The sequence below is a fragment of the Aplidium turbinatum genome, chromosome 9 (assembly GCF_918807975.1).
Source record: "Aplidium turbinatum chromosome 9, kaAplTurb1.1, whole genome shotgun sequence".
Lineage (NCBI taxonomy): Eukaryota > Metazoa > Chordata > Ascidiacea > Aplousobranchia > Polyclinidae > Aplidium > Aplidium turbinatum.
In genome coordinates this window covers 11048046-11064139 of record NC_137480.1, presented here as the reverse complement: position 1 = coordinate 11064139, position 16094 = coordinate 11048046, and the positions used below count along the sequence as shown (strand labels likewise).

The 16094-nt window shown below is 38.3% G+C and overlaps 1 protein-coding gene across 1 annotated transcript; it reads right to left on the bottom strand.

The window, feature by feature from the left end:
* Window positions 1–206: 206 nt before the first annotated feature.
* LOC145777082 (coiled-coil domain-containing protein 146-like) lies at window positions 207–15205 on the bottom strand. The gene is made up of 21 exons (XM_082588370.1): window positions 14953–15205; window positions 13707–13789; window positions 13220–13304; window positions 12540–12664; window positions 11879–12029; window positions 11296–11453; window positions 10884–10992; window positions 10268–10386; window positions 9820–10006; window positions 9286–9378; window positions 6844–7014; window positions 6395–6520; window positions 5137–5264; window positions 4451–4675; window positions 4032–4151; window positions 3564–3672; window positions 2718–2846; window positions 2415–2552; window positions 1768–1923; window positions 1229–1321; window positions 207–841 (listed from the first exon to the last, which is right to left on the bottom strand). Exons 1-21 carry the CDS (start codon window positions 15097–15099, stop codon window positions 638–640), a joined length of 2856 nt encoding a protein of 951 aa, XP_082444496.1. The 5' UTR covers window positions 15100–15205; the 3' UTR covers window positions 207–637.
* Between the last annotated feature and the right edge of the window lie 889 nt (window positions 15206–16094).

The window sequence follows — 16094 nt, the reverse complement described above, 5'->3', positions numbered from 1 at the left end:
GCTCAACGAGAGAGGATAAAATGATTCTTGCGGTCTCTTATCCAAGCATTGCATGAGCCATGATGAAACCGCTTCTTGCTAGAAATCAGGTCAGGTTGATGCAAGGACTTTCCTGGGTTAATGAAACGAGACTTTTTTTCCAATTGATAAACATTGTAGGCTGTATTCACCTACAACCAGTGTACATGAAACATAGGTTGAAAAAATCTTTTGGAAAATTTAAATTTATTTCATAAAATGTGAAGGGTTAAGAGCACAAAGCAAAAGAAACGAGTTGAAAAATACTTGGATACAACGATCAATAAAACATAACCCAACTGTAGCATGTAATTAGCAATGAGAATTATTGTAACAGGATGATGACAAAATGCAGGATTTCTTCCAGAACATTCGATTCAATTGAACACGAGATATCAATGGATGTTATTACAAGTTAGAAAGTTTTTCGGTCCGAAGAGAGTACTTAAAATTATTTAGTAGTTTGACTGCTAAGTCATCTAGTCACCACTGTTGCTTTTAAAAGTCGCTTTACAACGCTAGAAACATCATCACTGTAAACGTTGTCGCTGACGACAAAGCCGATACGCTAGCGATTATGACGTTCACAAGCCGATCCTTTAAAGTCGATCTTTGGAGCCTAAATTTCTATCGGTCTCAAGACGGGCTTCCTGATGTGTCTCATGGATGAGCCGGTTTCAGAAGGCTTGAATGGTGCCAGAGATCCATATGGTCTGGGGATCGGAAGCTCCGTGTTGTCGTCAGGGATGTAGGCGTTCGGACGAGGCTCGGCTGTCGTGGAAGTGCCACCAGGAAGTTGATACTGTAGCTCCTCTTGCTCCTCCTGAAATTAATGTTGAATACACTTCTCGTAAAAAGTAAAACTAAATTGAGTAAAAAGAAAAAGTAAAATTAGTTGTTTGTTGCATTTAGACTTGCACCTGGTGAAAATTTATTTATAAAGACGGAAAGCAAGGTAGCCGATCTTCGTTCTTACCTCCGAAATTGCTAAAGATAATTGCGTGTTGATGATGACAGTTGAGAAAGGAGTCTGGCCATCAAATGATATAAAAACATTGGTTTAGCAAGCTTTTTAATTGAGACACTCGAGCCATTCTTGACAATTCAAGAGATATGATAAAACTCGTTTTTCAAAGATGAGAAAGAAAATAAGATAACGTGAGGACCATTTTTTTAAATACACGATGACAGTTAGCATTGATATACTCACCATCAACCTTTCAGCTTCATGGTACCTCTGTCTCTCCTTAGCTCGCTCCATCTTCTCCCACTCCACAGCTATTTCATTGCTCGGGGCTTCACCCTTCAATTAAACGTTTATTTTTAAATTACGTCCTACTCGAATGTAATCCACAGCCAGCGAGGAATGGTTTGAAATATAGGCTACTCTCACTACAGTGGCTTACACATAAATGGAAAACCTTTATCCTAAGGGGGGGGGGGGCCCTGTTCGGAAGCTGGCTCTTCAAAAGCAGCTAATTCATAGCAAACAAATCACATACAGAGATTTGATTACCGAGGGCGACAGTTCTAATTGCTATTGCAGGACGTGAAATCTCTCTTGGGTTAAAAAGTGGTTGCAATCTTTAAATCTGTGATAGTCAAATGTATAAAAAAGTTGAGCTACCAATACAGTACATTGCCGTATCTATCTGACCCAGTGCAGCTTTTGATGAACCAGATAGTGATCTCACTTATTTTTTTTCCCTTTTCAGCACCGCCTAGCTATAACTAAGTCCTGTGTCGAACCTGCTCCATCTTGGTGTAGCATTGCTGCAACTGAATGTTCATGCTCTTGCTTTGCTGCTGCAGCTTCATGGTCTCTGCTTGCTGCATCGCCAGCTCGGATACCAGACCCATCATCTTTCTGGTCACATCCTTTATTCGGGATTGAAAACCATTGATCTAAAACACAAAGAAAAATGAGCTGAACAGCAATAGTGAAAATCTTAATAACACAAACTTTTCTTAGAAGCCCGACCATCTATACAAGACAATCAAGCTTTTTGCATCAAGGTGTCATGCTGTTATGTTTTGGAAAACTGCGTTTGAAATCAGCGTTGAGTATTTAGAGCGGTGGGATGGCGCAGCGGATAAGTAGCCTAGTTGGGTTTTTAATAACGCAAACCTAGTTCGACTTCCGACTTTAATCGTGCATAATTTACACCTGGGTTAACTTGTAGGTTGCGAATGAAAACTCTTTAAATCTGTGAAACACTTATTCGAGATATTGTTGGGGTATTTCAAAAAACGCACGCGTCGGAACTCCAAGTTTCAAGTCGCAGCCGGGAACAAAAAGAAATCCCAAGAGCGCGATTTTGTCAAAATATCGCTAAAGCAAACACGTGTAGGCCTACGATCAAAAATGACCAGGTCGGCGAGTAATGTTAAATTACCTTCTTTGCTAGTGCGAGGGAATCATCCTTTCCCACGTCCACCTTGTTGTTGACGCGTTCTGTCACGCGTGTCGTCTGCTCAAACACGAGGTTACGCTCCAATAGGTTCTCTTCTTTCTCAGCCAATCGGATTTCGAGCTGATAGGAAGAAAGGTCACGTGAAATGCGATGAAGATAAATCGTACGCCATTAACTTCCCGTATTCAAATCAATACGTTTTCAAGCGCCAGACTTAAAACTTTTATTTTGCAATCTCATAGTTCTAGTGAATATAAACAGAAGACAATTGTTTTTAAAACTCACGTTTTCAATCATCATCCGCAATTCTGTAGGGTTGGGGTCTGTACCCTGCAGCAATCTTACCCTACCGGGTTTATTGGGGTTTTCCAATTGCCTCTCTAGATCGTTCATTCTATCCTGGCATTGTGAAAGCTGAAAAACGAAGAGATTTAGTTGAAGACAAATAATCTGCAGGAATCATGGAGTTAAAGGATAGTTACGCTTGAATGTTATTGGCAACCCTGCAAGATGTGATTCCAAGCTTTGGAGGGTACTTTTTTAGACGTCCAACATTTACAATGTCTTCCAATTTGACCGAAACAAGTGATTTCCATACAGATTTTTTATATACAGAAAAAAGTTAGCAAAAGTGAACAAAACATCATTTATAACAAAGCGAAAATGATTACCCATTAACAGCGTAGATAGATAGCTTGCTTAAAATCCACGTTCGTAATATGCTACCGAGAGTTAAGTTACTGCTGCTTAAAGCGACTTAACATACAGTAATGTCCAGTACACATTTTGAATGAAACCACGTTTTTTGTTTTATCCAGGCTTGCACCCAGTAACCAAAGATTTAGATTAAGTGGACGAGAAGACAAAGAAGCCAATCTTCACGACATGTTATTTAGTATTCCATAAGACAGGCTCGTGCTCTGGAGCGATGTCGAACCGGCGCCATTTCGAGTGCCGTACCAGGGCTCTCATCACTCAGCTACGCCACCGACTACAGTGAAGCTACTAAAAGAAATAATCTTAAAACTGGAAAGATTTCAGCTAAAAAATAAATAAAGAAAAAAACATCAATGCAGCTTTCAGAAAAAGTTTAAATTACAAATTTTCATCATCAGACTTCCAACGTGGTACCTGGATTTGCAACGTCACTAATTCATCGTTGTGATGTCTGAAGTTCGGCATGTTGTTCCGACATAGTGTTATCAGACGTTGCTCTTCACCTTTTGTCATCTTAAGGAATCTATAACGAGAAAGAAACGTTAAATTACATCAACAATAAGAAGGTGCAACTGTGTCAGCATCAAATATAATTTTCGCAAGGGGTGGGGGAGTGTGTATGTACCAACAAGGCCGAGAGAAGTTACTTTCAGTCATAGATAGCAGGACATATTACACTTAATATGATAAAACACTACTGTTTGATTTATAAAACGCTGACAGCAATGCATATCTGCGATGGATACAATGCTGTATAAAAACACACATAAAAATTATGGAAATTGAAAATTCTCAAAGACAGCAAATTAATCAAGCATGAAATTTTTAGGCTTGCTTCGCAGAATAAAGTACGTGTGGCAACGCTGAAATCAACAATCCGACCTGATTTCTTCTTTCATGCCATGGATCGCAACATCCCCGTTCCTTATCATCGTTTCCTGGATGTTGAACTTTTCATAAAAGATGCAGACTTCTTCCTCTCTCTCCACAAGTTGGACTCCTCTGCGTTCAAAAAAAACATTCAGTCTTCGGATGCTTTTGATAAAACTTACACATAACGAAGTGCTATCACATTTAATATAAAACGTTATTATCAACGATGCCTCAAAGAGGTAACCACAAGAAACCCGACGGAAGACGTCGTTGTTGTAAACTGAGCAACAATTTGAATCATTTTCTTGCAGGTAATTGTTATTTTCAGAAACTAATCCAAGGGAATGTGTTATGAGGGAAAAGCAGACTCCAAACGGCGCTTTCTGATCCTGTGGGGGCGTGTTCTGATGAGTCTCTTTTCAACATACCTGTCATTTCTGTGCTGAACTGCGGTCTCGTAACGTTTCCTGAGTTGTACCATGCTCTCTTCCGCTTGGTTGTTCAGGGTGTTCAACTTCCCGATTTGCATCTTCAACTGCTCTCGCTTCTCGTTCAATTCGCTCTCCAGTGAGATGGCCTTTGACCTTTCGTTTCGGAGAGAGTCGCGAAGAACAAGAGAGTTCATGTTTTTCAAACGTTCTTTTTGAAGATTCCTGGATAACACACAAGCAAGAATGACACTTTACAGTAGTTTTTGTCAAGTGAAATCCTAAAAAACGTAAAGGTAACAGCAAAATCTTAATCAAGCAACACTTCAACAAATGGATACTGTACCTCACTCTGTCAAACTCGATGCCTGGGTTTGCTTTAGAGGTTCAAAGCTTCTGCAAGTATGCAAAACTGCCCGGATCAAGCTCTCAAAGAAGCTTTCTCAGTCCGGGTATAAAGGTTCCCATAATCAATTTATCAATTTGTAAGATTTGGTAAGCGCGCTGTTGCATCAGAGACATATTTCATACCAAATAAGATCTTTCATGACATAATCATAATGCGTTATTTTACACTGGTAGGGTGCAAAATGCGCCTAACATTGATCTTCTTAATACCATTGAAGCAAGGAAGTTATAAGAAATTTTTAATGAACAAAAAATAAAATTGAAATTTTGAAACATACTTCTCTATGTTTGTGACCGTAGTTCTTAGGATCTCTACTTCGTTTGAGAGGATTTTGATTTTCTCCTTCATTTCAGCAGATTTCTGTTTACTGGCTTGAATTTGGTTTACGCATTTGTTTCGTTCGTTCTAAAGAGCGACAAGAAAACTATTTACAATTGCAGCCCAGACTGCGGATGATAACAGAACTGCAGAAAACCTAACAGAATTTACAACAAACTGAAAGCCATAACTTGCCCAGTACAAAAACAACATGGTAAAACTAAAAGTTTATCGAATATTTTGACTTTTTTACTTTTGTAAAGTGCTTGGTGATATTTAACCACATGACAATCACTGAATGGATTACCATCAAAAAAACTTGCTATATTTGTAGCATGCATTCAGAAGTTTTCATTCACATTCCTATTTCATTTCCAAAGGAAATAAATCAATTAGTCAACCAAGAGCACTTTGGGACACTGCATGGTAGAGAGAACGCCGGCAAAGTGTACGATCTGAGCATCTAGTTTATCGGAGACCGCGTCGGATATGATATACACTGTACAGTTCACATACATTCACATGCATATGAAGCAGGGATATCTAAAGAAGGGGATGCGAAGGCTCCCAGCGATTGCCTTATTCTTATGACACTACCAGGGCGGTAGTTTGTAGTGCGTAAAACATGCAGTTCTTTTCACAATTGCAGAAAGTTTTGTTGTGCAACTGGTACAGTCAGCTACAGATGACAGTTAGTAAATGTTACATAGAGCATATTTAAAGAATACTTGTTTGGAAAGACAGTTGAAAAGTTACAAGTTAGCTGCTTTTTTTAACAAAGTCTTTGCAGTAGGCCAGATTTAAAGCAAATAAACGGGTAGTTGAATTAACAAGTAACCATTAGCGTGCAGTGAGTATCCAGGCTTGATACTGATAGCGCAATGCAGGTTATCATAACAAGAGTTATTAAACTACTAACAGTGCCGATTGTCAGTTTACGGTAAACAGAGATTATTTACGATAAACAGAAGCCCTTCTATTGTGAGACGTATTAAAAGCCTTCATATCCCCTTCTCTAGATATCCATGATATGAAGTCCAATGAATCTCAATAAAAGCTCATTTCATCAATTCTGAAAACCTAAAATGGTTTCCCTGATCCGATGTGAGCATGCATGATTACCTGTCTGGTGGCGAAATGGCGCTTGATCAAATCGCAGTAGGCCTATGTAGACTAACAAGAACGCCCAGTAAATGATTTTAAACTTTGCAGTGTACCTTGATGACGTCATAGAGCTTAGCAAACTCTTGCAAATGGACTTGAACTTCGGCGGCTTTCTTTCGATGGTCCGTGATGGAAAGCTCTTTGCCTTTCAGCTCTTGTACTGCCCGGTGGTAGCGGTGCTGAATGACAGAATGGGTGCAGCAGAATTACTTAAACTGTTCTTTAATAATTTGACTGGCGATATGCCAAAGATAATACTGTACATACACGTAATAAGGCCCAACGTCATAATCAGACCTCTTTGACATGCTTTCATTAACTGCTCTTCAATACTGACAAGCCAAAGTTCATGCTGTGCACATAAAAACCTCCAAAATCATAATTAGATCACTTGCACATGCATTTTATTATTGTCAACTTCTAACATCGTTGAAAAAACAGCCAAAGGCTGGTTTCGCAATGTCACATCATGTTTATAACATAAATATTTTTCCTATTTCACCTCCGCTCTCATAAAATCTCGAGATTTCTGCTCCCTCTCGTCGGCTTTGATCTGTGCAAGCCTGGTGAGGTCAACGACAGCAGATCTGATCTCCTCCTGATCTTTAATGAGCTTCTCCTCCTCCAGGATACAGTCTTCCACTTTGACTTGTTCCACAGATGTCATGGCGTTCTGCAAGGTGTAAAAAGTTCACATCAACAAACCAAATCCCGCAGTGCAACGATAAGTTGTCTGAACGAACACCTTGTTCAGTAGTCATGGATATAACCATTACCCAATTTGTAACCAACCATTAACCTACCATTAACCAACCATTAACCAACCAACCATTAACCAACCATTAACCAATTTGTCAATACAATCAAACGTTGAAAAATAATGACTTCATCAAAAATTGAAAACTATATCTGGTTACAAGAGTAGGAGCTTTATGCTTGCCTACAATCCTTCCTTCTTCCTGTCGCAACCTTAACTTGCAGTCGTTTATTTGTTTTGATTTGTTGAGTCTGAAGTGGGGATAAAAAACTGATTTTTTGTACAATCTTATGATTCTTCACAACAGTTAAACTCAAATCCGAAGTACACACATATATTGCAAAGTTATCCTCGTATCCCTCTCGCTTGCTTTACCGATACCGAATTTTAACATAAAAAGGTAAACGGTCTCTCCACATAGAACGACTCCCGGAAAAAGCGACAATTAAAAGTGGACCGTCTGGGTCCTCAGGCAGGCCACGTCATGAAAAACAAAGAAACAACGCAAAGTCAACCTCAGCACAAGTACAAATCATGAGAGCAATCGAGCTGCTGGAATAATATCCAATGAAATCGTTTGCCGAAAACGTTTGAACTCAATCCGTACAATGTACTGTAGATTGTTTTATTGCAGGGGTCACCAACTGGCGGCCCGCGGGCCGCATGCGGCCAGCGGATGGTATCAGCGTACCAGTATAACCAAAAATACTTTTCTTGAGGAGTTAAAGAGCACGAAGGCAAAAAATACTTTCCGGGAAGCATATTTTCGCTTTGCATACGATTCCATCGACCGACCAATCTGATTATTATAGTTCTAGGTGGGGGTTGCTTAAAGTTATTCCAATGCGATGTCCAGCCACACTGTCCCAGTGGTTGATTAAAACGTCTGTTTTCGAATTTTGAAATTGTCTGTGAGCATAGGGTTGCTTATTTTAAGTTTGCAAATGTCATGTAAATTGTAAACACTAGAGTGCGTTTCACCGTTATTGTGTTTCACGAGCAGTGTTCTCTTTATGCAAGTTTTTGTTGGCAAAATAGGTCGGTGTGCCAACTCAATTTGTAATAAACTGGCAAAATATTAGGCTATATATAAATTTAAAGACTTTTTCTGAATGCATTATGAGAATATTTAGCTTAGTAGGCTACTGCAAAATGTTTTTTTTTTAAGAAATGTGGAAGACGGTTTTATAGACTTTCACAAAAAGGATGAAAAACCAACTCATTGCTTTTTTAGAGGGAAGACTGTTCATGAATTACGATAGAATTACGATTTTTCGGAGATTTCCACAAGCGTTTGTTTCATGGTGCCTGGTTTCTTTTTCCCTGTTATTGGAGCCTATTTTTCGCTGATGTTTGGTTACTATTGTTTGCTGTATTGCGATGTGTCAAACATTTCCTTGTTTAGTAAAATTGTTAATTGCAAGATATCTGTTGTGAAGCGAAGTGGCAACACCACTCTTGCTTGGCGACGAATATTCTGATGAAACCGCTCGCCTCGTTATAAGCGCGCAAAACAAGTGGCCTCGTTTATTAGGCATTGTTAAAAAAGTCAAAAGTGTTGTAAAAGGAGCTCGGCCTGGCAGTAGCGCTGTTCGATTAATTTTGTTGCTGCGGTATTCTAACATAAATATGAACAACATGTAACGCTGGATACTGGGTACGAAATGCGCTCTTTTCTGGCATAAGAGTCAACCTACCTAACATTTTGTTTGTGCGGCCCGCCACAGCTCTCCTTAGTGCCAAAGTGGCCCGCATGCAATAAAGGTTGGTGACCCCTGTTTTATTGCATTGTTTGAATAATGTTATTCAATCCTACTAATTTGTTGTCAATTATGCGTCTGTGGTTTAGCGAAATTGCTGCTCTCCCAAACCTATAATATCAAATACGAAAAATGAGTTTAATACGAAAAATGGGAGGGTCTGTCATGTAATCTCCAGTTTTAGAATCTTTCTGTGCTGTAGTGAAAAAAAAAATTCTAGCCGCACTATTACTTAGGTTCCATCGTCACTGCTTCGCGTGAAGAGCCTAGTTTTCTGTTGATAAGAAGGATGCAGTGTTCTGATAATCACGTAGTTGCTGGATGCGACACAATCAAAATTGAGAACATTGTCCATGACTGGCACTGTGCAATAAGCCAAAAGCATTCCACGTCAGAGAACTTTTTACAAAGGCAGAAAAAGACCAACCTGTTGTCCCAGCTTTCTCTTGCAGTCATCCACTTCGCTTTGAAGTTGCTTTCTTTTGTCGTGCAGAGTGTCGTCACGCGGGAAAAGAGAAGCCTGCAAGGAAATACCAAAGTTATATTCCATCTAGAAAAACTGTATTTTTTTACATCATTTGAACGACTAGAGACGTTGAAACGATGTTAAAACGACCGCTTGTTAACTGGAGCACGGTAAATAAAAACTTTGTAGGAAACTCAGAAGATCTCGCGTAATAGTAACTCGTAATATCAAATCTGTAGAGGGCTATTTTTGACAAAGACCGACAATGAATACAATCTTGCTTTGCCCGAATCTTCTGTGTAGCCACAACAACTTTGCAGTATTCGTCTATAACTTAACCGGTTTAACTTAGAATTAACTATTTTTTCATGTAATTTATTAGCAATCCTGCTGTTTATATTCATGTTTTAATTTTTTTAATGAAATGTCAGAAATAAAAAATAAACGGCAAGGGTTGAACCAAAAATGCAGTACAAATGGAGATGCTCTTTTAACCTGATCCTTGACTTTCTCATAAATAGTTTGCTGATGAGCCAATGCATCGTTAGCTATTTTCCACTGTTGTTCCAGCTTCTTCAACTGTCGCAAATCGCGATCCTTTTCCCGTTGTTTCCTCGTTAGGGTATCGTGGCCAGTCTTCTTTTCAAGTTGTGTGTGACGTAACGATAAGTCCAAGGAAGCGCTGTAGACAAAAGATTATGAACGCTCAGCATTACAACACGATGGTCAAACAGGCGATACGAATTAAATCTAAAAGCGGGAGATACTTTTAATATAAAATATGGAGCCTAAGATATTGATGGAGCTACGCCAGTAGGCATTGAACAGTTGGACACGTTTGGATGGCCAGATCAACTGGTCATCACTGTGTCTATGACAGAGCGTTCATGGGTCAGAAGAAGATTTACGCAAAGCTTTATCATGGTTCAATGCTCAGGCTCACCGGTCACCCAATAGTACCGCTTCCCGCTCTTTTTCAAACTCGAAATCTTTCATCAGCTTGTCATATTCCCGCTCTTTTCCTTCAAGCAGCGACCTTTGGTGGTCCAGCTCTTCTTCTACCTGCATGTCAAGCCGAGGTTTATTTTTCAACTTTAAGCAAACGCAACCAAGGTGAGATTACCCAGACAGCAAAAGCGACTTATTTGTTGTCTGGGTGCATGGCAGCCCTGCTTGAAATCCAGCACCTTTAGAACTTTATATCGCAATCTGTAAAAATGACGTTGTTGTATGGATGTATTGTCATGTACTGTCTAAGTGTCTAGTCTTAAAGTATGAAAAAAAGATTTTTCGAAAAATGGTCGCAATGATTTGACAAGGTCCAATGAAAGGTTATCGCTCCGCCTTTAAAACTCGACTTATTAACGATATGATATAACATTTCAAAAATTGATTGATTTTGAATTAATCTTGTTTGTAAAACTGTCGTTAATAGACGAGAATATGGATATCGCTCCTAATAGTACAACTCGTGCTTTCCGCTAATCATTCAATTTTTGTTTATTAAAGCTGAAATAATTGACTTAAAACATGTCAATAAACTGAAAGACCATGCTAACCTCTCTCTTCTCTTCTTCAATCTTGTATCGTTTTCCTTCAAAAACCTTCATTTCAACTTCCAGGTTTTTACATGTTCCGCTTAAATCGGCCTTTCGCTTCCCAGTTTCACTAGAAAATGCAAAGAATAAAGAATCTTTAAACGTAATATAACGGTAAATAAACGTAACTGATGGCAGTCAATATCTGCTTTATGACCACAACCTACTAGTAGTTTCACCAACTGTAGCTAAAGAGTTGAGAACTAACAAGAATAGTAATCTAATCGATGAAAGAACTGTTTAGAAAAATCACACAGCCCGAAAATTGGTCCTTTCTTCTATTGATTCTACGTCTGCAGACGTTGAAAACTGGGACTTATTTTCAGGCTGAGGTAGCGATATTCTTTGCCAAACGATGAATGTGAAATCGTACACTTTCTGCTTTTGAATTTTATCGATTTCCTTCGCGATCTGCGTCGGAACTCCATGGATTTGAACCAGACTGTTCTTTAGCGCTTCTTTCTCTTCAAGTTTTTGTTCCAGCTCTTTTGCATCCATCGTATTCTGCCGTTGTTTTGCATCCAAATCTTCCTGGAAACAAAATATCACTACGTCATTATTTTATACAGTATATCGTTGGTAAGTTACCTTGTAGGGTTAAAATTATTTCCATTATAGTTGCAGTAGGATAAAATGTATAAAGTTCATGAAATACTCCGAAATATCAGGGGTATCTATCCACTGATAACTAATTAAACAGAAAAATAAGAGGAATTGTAGTAAATGAGAAGATCCTGATCTGAAATACGGTGTATGGAGCATCTTTAGACATAAATCGATCTTGAAAGATGAAATCGATCTTGAATCGAAAAATGAATCGAAGAATGAATCAATTTTGAAAGGAATGCCATTGAAAGAAATTGAGAACCAATTTGGATTCAGGCACACAAACAGCAACCGAATATTAAATTGTTGTGCAAACTATACCAAACCAAACTAAAAGAATAGAACCTTGCCTTGAGATTTCTGAGCTCGGCAATCCGTTGTGCATTTTCCTTCTTTGTTTGTTCGCACTGGAGTTCAACTTCCCGCTTCTTCGTATCGAGCTCATCTGGCTTTGGAATCCGTTCATACTCGTGTTTCAGTATACCAAGTTCTTCTTGTAGCCTGTTAAGCGTTGATGCACAGTGTCAACTAACACTGAATCAGATTTAAGTTTCCTATTTCGTAGCCGCTTGTAACACCCGTACACAATCATACTTGAGCATAACCGATAACGTGTCATGACAAATCAAGCACATTACACTTTAATTAGGAGAAGAATGGTTGGAATGCCTGGTTAATCTATTCAAAAAATGAGCTTAAAATGTAGATACTGTACTAAACTCATGTTCAGCAAACGTTTCAAAAACTATATATATACTGTCTTCATCTGCAGTGTTATAAATGGTAATGGCATTGAAATATCATATCACTGAAGATGAAGGCAGTTTAGTTTTCGAAACGTTTGCTGAACCTGAGTTTAGTATCTACATTTTGGGCTCTTTTTTTTTTATTACATTCTAGTTACTTTTCGAAATTATCCTGAGACTGGCTCTGACCAAAGAAAAGAAGCGTTGTTCGGATTAAAAACGAGGGATCATGTTGAAACGAACTTCGACTACAGGCGCGACTCACGCATTCATCTTGTATTGCAATTCGTATTCTCTCTCTTCGATCTGTTGTATTTCATTGTGACGTTTCAAAAGTTCCTGCCGAAGCTTGCCGACTTCATTATCGACGTTCTCAGGAAAGTGGTCAGCCTAAAAGAAAAGAAGTCGTTTAGAAGCGGTTTTAGTCGTATAGGCTAAGCACTTAACACGCACAGCACTCAGTGATGTTCTCTCTTATCTATTTGTTAGGTCGGAATCGAGCCCTAGATGGGATTTGTTGCGGTAAAAACCTTTTGTCACTGCTGCCTTTATCATGCTATACTCATGACCCTGTCGCAAAAGTGACTCTTTCCGACATTGCACGACGCTGAAACGATGTAAATCTGGTAAATGGCCGCTTGATAGTTAGAAAAATAACTGCATAACGTTGTTATAAGCGTCCCATTTCGGTTGCATGTTCCTCTGAGAATGCTACATGGCCATACCACCACCCAAGGCCAGATAAAGGATTCAACTTTCGTCAGTACAACTTCGTCAGTGTCTAACGAAGAGGGAGCGGTTGGTTGAATGTCGAGGGATGGACGGCGCAAATTGTAAGACAACCCACTAAAGAATGTGTGAAAGAATACAGTTCCCACAGAAAACAGTCTTAGACTAAATTAAATTCATGAATCAAAAAAGCTTTATGGTCTATCCATAACATACCCTTTCAAGTTCCATCTTTTGCTTTTCGAGTTCAACAGTGTAGCGTTTTGCGTCCTGAAGAAGTTTGCTTTCTGATTCTCTGGTTCTGGAATGCAAGTCTTTTTTATGCCAAGTAACTTATTTCGACTTGTCGGCTTTGACATCTTGACATCTTCATAGTCTTAAGTGTAATTATAAAGGCATATAGGCTGCACACTTCAATGCAAAAGTAATGCATCATTACATTAAATGCTTGCTTACAAGTTAATCATTGACAAAAAAGAAAGTATTCAAAAAAAGCTATAAACTTGGTGGTTTTTCCTTTAGACATTTCTTTCGACCAATTTCAATGTGATGATAATGTTTTCTCTTCAAGTTTGGAAACACTGATGTTGGTAAGAAACAACTTCGCTTCAGATTTGAAACTCATCCAAACACTTTTGTAGTTCTTTGATTTAAACTTTCAAAGCTTAAAATCAACCCGTAAGCCTAATCTGAAATCACTTACTGTCGAAGCATGTCGTGAATAGCGGTGTATTTTGCTTTGAGCTCAGCCATGCGTGTCCCGGTTACTTTTCCAGCATCAAAAAGCTTAAATAGAAAATGTGTTACCAGTAAAATGTGGAATTGCAAAATAAGTGTTGCTGTTTAAATACAAAAGTAATTTATTTATTATATACAAAACTTGTTAAAGTTGTACTAAAAGCATTTTCAAGACACAATCACGAACCAAGTAGATATATGTCTTGTTGAGGAAAACAATTTCTACTTGTCACAGTTAATCACATTTCTCTCAGCTTGAAATGCTTAAACAACTTAGTTATGCTCAGTCTGAATACATTTTCAATTGTGCACTCTCATAACCAAGGCTAAGTATCAGTGATTTGCATCAACCTTGCCAGCACCCACAAAATAGAATAGCAATCATGTAAACTGCGTGGCTGTATTGTACCTGTAGAACTAGGTCCCTATTCAACCTGATGCCATGGCAAAAGACAACAATAAAAATCTTTAAAATCAAAGTAAGTATAAAATTCAATGTTTTGTGATAATGTGTTTGAGACAACAAAGATATTAGGGAACGTTCAAATATTACGTAACGCCTTCGAGGGGGAGGGGGTTTATGCAAAGCGTTACGTTAGCGTCACATCGGGGGTTCAAGCAAAGCGTTGCGTAACGCTGTCGAGTACGGAATGGTAGTTTTTTGTGCTGAATTAGTAGTGAAAAAGCATTACATGGGGGAGGGGGGATTGAAAAAGGCGTTACGTTGGCGTTACATGGGGGAGGGGGGCCAAAAATTCGGAAAAAAAGCGTTACGTAATATTTGAACGATCCCTTACTAAGCAATATACCAGCATGTTACTAAACAGAAAAAGGTGAGAAAACCTTAATTGGTTCTAGGAATAAATGTTGCTTTGGTAGCAAGGTATAATCACGTTGCTAACGAAAGCATATCATTACAATAAAGTCTTAACAAATAGATTATTAAAAGTATATACCAGTGGTTCCCAGCCTTGTTTAGATGACAACGTCTTACGTTGATTTTAAATATGTTGCAACCCCTGTCTCCCCGACCAACTATTCTTTCATAAACAGCAAGATCAGTGTCGATGGTCGCAACAAACAAAGTCGATGGTCGTGACCCTCACAAAACCTTTGAGTGACCCCCAGGTTGGGAACCACTGGCATATACATATAAAAGTAAGAAGAACTACACTAAATCAGGTGGTATAGAATTGTATTAGTCAACTTACTTCTTCTAAGCATTGGAACGCAGGGCTAGCCGACACTTCCATCTGACTTTCTTCTTGCAAACGAACAGTCGGAGCCAATGCCGAGATAGGTCGGCTTTCATGCACCGTTCCATCATCAGACTCAAACTCCTCATCGTTTGGGTTCATTTTGAAAGTTTTCACTCAGACAATGTCATGCATCATCCCAAATTGTAAGCAAGGTTGAAATTCATATTAATATAAATTATGAACTAAAATGTTATGCAACCTAAGCAGAGTCACTAAGGTTATTTTAGATTCCTAGAATTAGGCTATAGTAACTTTTCAAGAAATACAGTTTCATATTTTTATTACCTGCCATTAAACCAACAAAAATAAAGAGACCAGCTACCAGGGTTGAGAAAAACCCGGGCTTTTTTAAAAATGCCCAACCCGCCCGTTTTTTTTTTTAAAAAAACGGGTTTTTTTGGGTTTTATTGTTTTTTTTTTAAAAAAGATGCAAAAAAAAGGTAGATTCATGCTTATTTCACCTCAAAACTACTTTTTACGAATGAAGTGCCTTTCACTCACAGTACATGCTTGCATAACTCAATAAAATAATGCACTAGGGCTGTTGTTGCTTGAATGTTGCATCATCCATTAATTTCAAGATCAAGTTGGATGTTGCATCATCCATTAATTTCAAGATCAAGTTGGATGTTGCATCATCCACTGATTTCTATACCAAGTTGATGCTACCGTGATAGAAATCACATTATTACATCATTTGGATTGCTTTGAAGGCAAGGAGCATTTATGCCATCATGTTTAAATATTTTTTATCATTAATATATATATATTATAATAAAACAATGAAAACTATTAATACTACAAAAAGTGCTCAATGCCAAGCAAAAAGGCAAAGCAGAGCGAATTAAATCAAATGTAGTTATTACTATATCTGATCGATTCTTTACTGTTTACATGTTTTTTGCAGACCTTCTGATGATCCGTTAGGTGAAACAATTTGTAAAGGCTTCAGATAGTAATAACTACATTTGATTTATATATTATAATAATAATAAATACTTTAATATTATAATATATATAGTAATGGATGAGCAATTGAGCGATTGCGTGGCCATTTAGGCAAATGCTCTGAAACAGCCATGCGTTGGAATCCA